Source organism: Elaeis guineensis, chromosome 9 (assembly GCF_000442705.2).
Source record: "Elaeis guineensis isolate ETL-2024a chromosome 9, EG11, whole genome shotgun sequence".
Taxonomy (NCBI): domain Eukaryota; kingdom Viridiplantae; phylum Streptophyta; class Magnoliopsida; order Arecales; family Arecaceae; genus Elaeis; species Elaeis guineensis.
Window position 1 is genome coordinate 80935563 of NC_026001.2, and position 6000 is coordinate 80941562.

Here is a 6000-nt window from a genome sequence, read left to right on the forward strand (position 1 = left end):
GGGTTATATTATGAGACAGGTCTGTGCTCATAAAAGTATGATCATTTTACAGACCAAAAAGAACAATACGTCAAACAGAAGGTGCATTCTTAAGTCATTAAATATCCAAATGCCATAATAAGACTCAATTGTATCTCAAGTTCTTCTTGTCATATGTAAACACTATATAAAACTACATAAATAATCCAGCTTAAGTTAATCCAAGTGGAAAGAAGCAGCATGCATTCCCGGTGAATATATTTCTGTTGGAAATGCTGGAGAAAATATGGTATTCACATGGTTTGCCTACAATCATGTGTTTGGTTGTAGGTTAAAGGAGGGTTAAGTGGAACAAAGGGTCTTCACTCCATTTATTACATAAACTGTCAAAACACTAGATTAATAACCAATTTACTCCAAGGGTAGGGTGGAATTGAAAAAGTTGGCAGAGCTACATTTTCCACCTAATCCTAAGCAAACAATTTCTAGTTCCATCCAGATTAAAGTGGGTTAGAAATTAATTAACCCATTTACCCACCATAATGCATTCTACAATCAAACAGAGCCATAGAGAAACAAACCGGGACTCTGTCCTCACTGGCCTGGGCCCTGGCTGCAGTAAAGATACCCTTAATAGACTCTTCCAGTCTCAAATGTCTATAGCAGTGCTTAGTCCTGTCTCTGTCCAGATAAACTTCTAAATTGTTGCCACTATATATTATTGAGGCACCTACATGGAGATAAACTAAACTTGTTTCCTTATGGGATATGATTGAAATTCATTTAGCCTCCTAAATGGAGATAAACTTGTTTCCCTATGGGATATGATTGAAATTCATTTGGTAGATGGAAACATTGCATTTTGAAAAACAAGTACATATAGCATAGTAACTAAATGGAACTTATCTTTCTGAATAAGATTAGTGCATGGGAACATGATCGGAGACCTACAATTTAAAAGCTGGAATACATAAATGTTAGTTAAGGACCAATGCCCCTTCAAAATGACTCATTAATATATAATTATTGTGTTAATGTCCATTTAACAGTTTATTATATGTGTCAGCTTTGACCAGGATGATTTCTGAAGAGTCTTTAAGAATGGATAGAAGTTGGAATAATTTTCAAACCAAACACCTACAATTGAAGCATATGATTTTTTTGGTGCCTCCTCTTGGATAATAGCTGCAGTTGCATCAACCACCACTGCCTGAGAACTGTTTGGGCCTTCATCAATCACCTCACAAACTGGGGCCTCCTCCACAACTGAATCCTCCCCATTGTCCGAAGGGTTGTACACTTCCTCCTCATTGGCTTCCTCTTCTTCTGGTGGTGGCACGTCTTGCTCCGGAACATGCTGCTCATGTTGTGGAGGGGAATCTGAAAGTAGACAGCGTAAGAAACCAACAAATCCAACTACATTTCCCATATACGTTTATGAAAAAGTAATAAAAATCAAATGAACCAAGATTTAGAGTTCTGTTCAAACATACCTTGCCCCGGTGAAAGAGGGGCACCAGCGCCATTCGCTAGACCCTGGCCTCCCTGTTGGTGCTCGGCCTCTCCAACATACCTGAATATGTCATTCAGAACGAAGAAGCCTTTGTCCTGGGGAGCCAGGAAGAAGGACTGGGTGAAGTCCCGCCTATCATTGTCCATCCCAGTGACATAACCCGTCACAAGGACGAGCACCCCGCCGTTGAGCGAATCTTGGGCATCGACCGTCTTGATCTCCGCTCCGTGGAAGTCCATCGACAGTATCTTCTCGTTGATCGCCTATTGCAAATGCAAACAAATCGATGGAAGGAAAAGAATTTGCCATCCAGACAGAATTTTTTCAGTATCAAGATTCTACTTTGATCTAAAATTTCGTAAATCAAATGAAAAAAAAAAAAGGTTTGGTGCGGCTTACTTGCATGGAGATGACTGAGCTCATGGCGCCATGGGCCTCAGGCCGTCCAAGCTTGCTGCTCTCCTGGTAGAACCGGTGCACCAGTGCCGGCGACTGGTGAAGGATATGGTAGTACTGCTGGACAAAAGCGTTCCCGACCTAATCCAACATCAAAGTCCGTCAAAAAGATCCCATATTTCTCCATATTCTAAAAGCCACAAGATAGAAAAAAGACACAAAATCCAAAACAACTTCGCATTACCACTTGGGCCGAGGGGGGAGATCCGGCGGCGGCGGCGGTGGCGGCGGTCGTCTGCTGGGCAGCCATCTCGGAGAACAAAACTCCCGACACCGATGACAGAACACCTCCGAACGCTATCCAATCGAGTCGGATCACTGAGATGGACGCGGATCACAGCCGAGGAGATCAGAGGAGAAGGCGATGAATCGATTTGAGTTTACCTTTCGGAGGTCGATCAAAGGTGGATTCGGGATAAGATTCGTCTTCTTCCTTCTGGTCCTCCTTCGAGCTCCCCTAGGGTTTGGAGTTTCGGATCTGGAAGGAAGGGACCGGAGATGCGGGAGAGGGAGGGGAGCGACGGTGAGGGTCCCCCGCTTCTCTTCTTCTTTTATATAATTCTCTGGGTTTTTTCTCGCCTGCCAAAAAAAAATCGCTGCCTTTTTATCGTCTTATTAAAAAAAAAAATTCTAGAAAGTAAAGAAGTCACGCAACCGCCTGCCGGTACCGGCTTGCGTTTTTTATCGCCACATTCCCTTAGCTTTGGGAGAAAAGCGGCGAGCGCGTTCGATTGAAGCTGACCACATCGCACGTGCGCACAATTATTCTGTGACTACGGGTGCGGAGAAAATTTCCACGCGAGCTGTCGATCTGCCGTCCGCTAAACTGCTGGGAAGGATGGGGATGGCGGACGGGGGGAGAGCAAGTATAGAAATTTCTGTTCGAGTGTTCGCATGCGAAATTTCAGGGAGGGGGCACGGTGCGGTGACTCGCGGACTAGGAGCACAATTGTCTGGCGATGCGCGTAGGAGGGGGAGATACGATTGTCGAAGTTACGTGGGCAACGCCTTAAAAAAAAAAAAAAAAAAAAAGTACTCTGTACCCGGGCTCGCTGTAGGCTGTTGGCGCGCTCATTTACAATCATTGGCGACTCCCAATCAGGGGAACGGTAGCCGTTGGATCTCGCTGTTATTGCACTGAGTGGGTGTCGGCGTGCCTCGTGGCCAACTGCTGAGCTACGAGAGCATGGAAAGTTACCAATACGGGAGAAAACCAGGAGCCTTCTGGATGAACTTGGTATTGTGCTTGAAACAAGGAAGTGGAAAGGAGTATTTTTTTTTTTCTATTTTGATAAAAGGAAGGAGTATCTTTATTATGATAGGCAAATGGCCTTAGATGATCCATGTCGATGTGGATTTTTCTTCCTTTTTGGGTACTGAGAGTTGGAATACTTACTCTTTGACTAAAGGATTTTTTTGATTAATAGATAGATGATGATTCTTTTGGCGCCTTTAGAGAAACATTGCATTGATTTGATGATTTGTATCCATTCCTTTAGCAAAGTGTTTTGGATTGACAAATCTAGAGCTAAAGGTCATAAAAATTGACCAGAGACGAATCCGACCAAACTTGGATCTATCCTCTTTAAGACGGGTTTCAGCCAACGCTGTTGGTACAAAAATCTGCTTGCGCCGGAGAAGCTGGAGTCGGGAAAGTCGCGGTCGCCGCGGGACCTGCAAAGGAAATCTAAACCGGAGGTGGGGTTGCTCCGCAAGACCCTCCGACGCTCAAGTCAGTTCTCTGCCTCAACAAGAATGGAGTACTCGAACGGAGAATTTAGCAGAGTTTTGAGATAAGAAATGAGCTTATAGAATAACGTATCTGGGTCTCCTTTTATAGGCGGAGGAAGCAACGGGTTGATGGCGACGTTTGTAACCGTCTGGCAGTGGACTGCCCAGGGTCAGGCGGAGTTTGCTGCGAAGCGTAGTGGAACGGACCCGTGGCTATCGCTGGGGCGTGCCACGTGGAATCTGCCGCACGAAGTGGGGTGGCGTTTGTCGTCGTGACTTGCCAGTGGATGGGAGAATCGCGCAGTATCCGTTGCAGGAGGTGGAGCAGGATCGTGGCCGTTTATCGTGGCTGGTCAGGTAGTAATGGAGCCGCGCGGGATCCGCCACAGGGAGGGGAGCAGTGCTGCGATCATTACTGCGGCCTGTCAGGGAGTGGTGGGGCTGCGCGGAATCCGCCGCAGGAAATGTAGCAGAATCGTGGCCGCGATTGTGGCCTGGGAATGCTGATCTGTCGGCTGAAGTTCGGCAGTGTCAGAGTCCGGCCACCGTAGAGGTCCGGACGAAGCCGTCTGCAGTCGTTGGAATCGAGGACGGAGCCCGGCTCTCACAGAGTTCGGGCAAAGTCTTCCCGCAATCAAGTTAAAGGCGAAGTCCGGCTCCCGTCAGAGTCCGTCCGGCTCCCGTAGGATTCCGGTCGCAGTCTGCCTTGCAGCCGTTGGAGTCGAGGATGAAGCTCGGCTCCCGTAGGAGTTCGGGCGAAGTTTTCCTGCAGTCAAGGTTAAAGGCGAAGTCCGGCTCCGTAGGAGTCCGGCGGGGCTACCAGCAGTTGACGTTGAGGACGGAGCCCGGCTCCCGTAGGAGTCCGGGCGGAGCTGTCCTGTAGTCGATGTCGGCGGGGAGCCCGGCTCCCGTAGGAGCCCGGGCGGAGTTGTCCTGTAGTCGATGTCGGCGGGGAGCCCGGCTCCCGTAGGAGTCCGGGCGGAGTCTTCTTGCGGCTGAAGTTGTTGGAGTTCTCGGTGAAGGAGCCCGGCTCCCGTAGGAGCCCGGGCGAAGTTGTTCTTTAGTCGATGTCGGCGGCGGAGTCCGGCTCCCGTAGGAGCCCGGGCGGAGTCTTCTTGCGGCTGAAGTTGTTGGAGTTCTCGGTGAAGGAGCCCGGCTCCCGTAGGAGCCCGGCGAAGTTGTTCTTTAGTCGATGCCACTGAGGACTTCGACCGTGGGTATTTTATACCCAACACCAGTCCCCCTACTTCCGAGTTTGAATTTCAAACGAAGGAAGTACACAGAGAGAGAGATGGGCACATCCGAAATCGTCCCTTCGAATCCTGCGCACTGCCGCCTCCGGATATTTTGGCATTGAATGTGCGCGTGCCGGAGTCTTTTCGAATTGGAGCGGTACGAGGGGACGCTTCGAAATTCCCACAGGTACACTGGCCTAGGTACGGTGCAATTATGATCCTGCCAACCGTCAGCCGCTTTCAGCCGTCTGTCAGGGGGAGTGGGACACGTGTCGGATGCGGACTGGCCCGGGGGATTCGCGATCATTATGGCGCCGGATCCCAGGGTCTATTTAAACCCGTCCTCCCTCCTTTAGGCGTCCTACTCCATTCCTGAGTTTTTGCTGGTGTCTGTCTTCTCTTCGAGAGTCCTGCTTTAGTGAGCGTCTTCTCGAGCCGTAGGCGCCTCCCGTTTTTCGTCCCTCAGGTCCCTCAGAGCAATATAGGTTAGTGCCAACCTTCCTCTCACCGCCTAGGGGCTTCTTTTCTTATCATTACTTTTGTGCATCCCTCCGAGTTAGTCTTCGGCCTTTCGCTCCCCTTTCGGTCCGTCTTTTTAGGGTCCTTTAGTTCCCCCTTCGAAACTACTCAAAATATCCTCTGGCTCTTCTGCTCCAGTAGTTCCGAAGTTCTTCTGCTTCAAACCCCCAGTCCCCGTCTCTGTGGACGAACCCGCGTCCAGAGCTGGGCCTCGCCCGATTTTCGCACCGGGCATTACTCCATGCTCCTCGACTTCGGAGGAACTCCTTCTGATAAGGGTTCAGTATGGGGTTCCTCTGGAGTACAACCTGGAGCTACCTGGCCCCTCTGACCGGGCCAGCACTCCTCCTCCCGGTCGCTTTTGTTTGTATCAGGAAGCGTTCCATGCCGGACTTCGACTTTCGCTTCCTGCCTTTGTCGCTGCCTTCTTCCGCTTCTTGGACATCTCTCTCGCTTCCGTGGCCCCGAATTCCTTTAGGTTTTGATAGGGTTTCTCTCCCTCTGCCACGTAGTCGAGGTTCAGCCGTCTCTCTCCTTGTTTAGACATTTTTATACCTTCAAACGCCA

General features: G+C 49.4%; 1 protein-coding gene across 4 annotated transcripts in view; it reads right to left on the minus strand.

Moving 5' to 3' along the window:
• LOC105034427 (nuclear transport factor 2) overlaps positions 1-2541 on the minus strand; it is a 31659-nt gene extending 29118 nt beyond the window's left edge. For 2 of the 4 annotated variants that reach the window (XR_012134216.1, XM_029261624.2), the window contains exons 1-4: positions 2133-2540; positions 1892-2029; positions 1473-1755; positions 1121-1359 (exon numbers count right to left, since the gene is read on the minus strand). Coding sequence is in view for 3 of the 4 variants with exons in the window: in XM_029261624.2 (XP_029117457.1) it covers positions 1121-1359; positions 1473-1755; positions 1892-2029; positions 2133-2198 (726 nt within the window). In the remaining variant the exon portion in view is untranslated. Of the gene's footprint in view, positions 1-1120; positions 1360-1472; positions 1756-1891; positions 2030-2132 lie in introns of all 4 variants that reach the window. The other 2 variants (XM_010909591.4, XM_010909590.4) reach the window with 2 other exon arrangements.
• Between the last annotated feature and the right edge of the window lie 3459 nt (positions 2542-6000).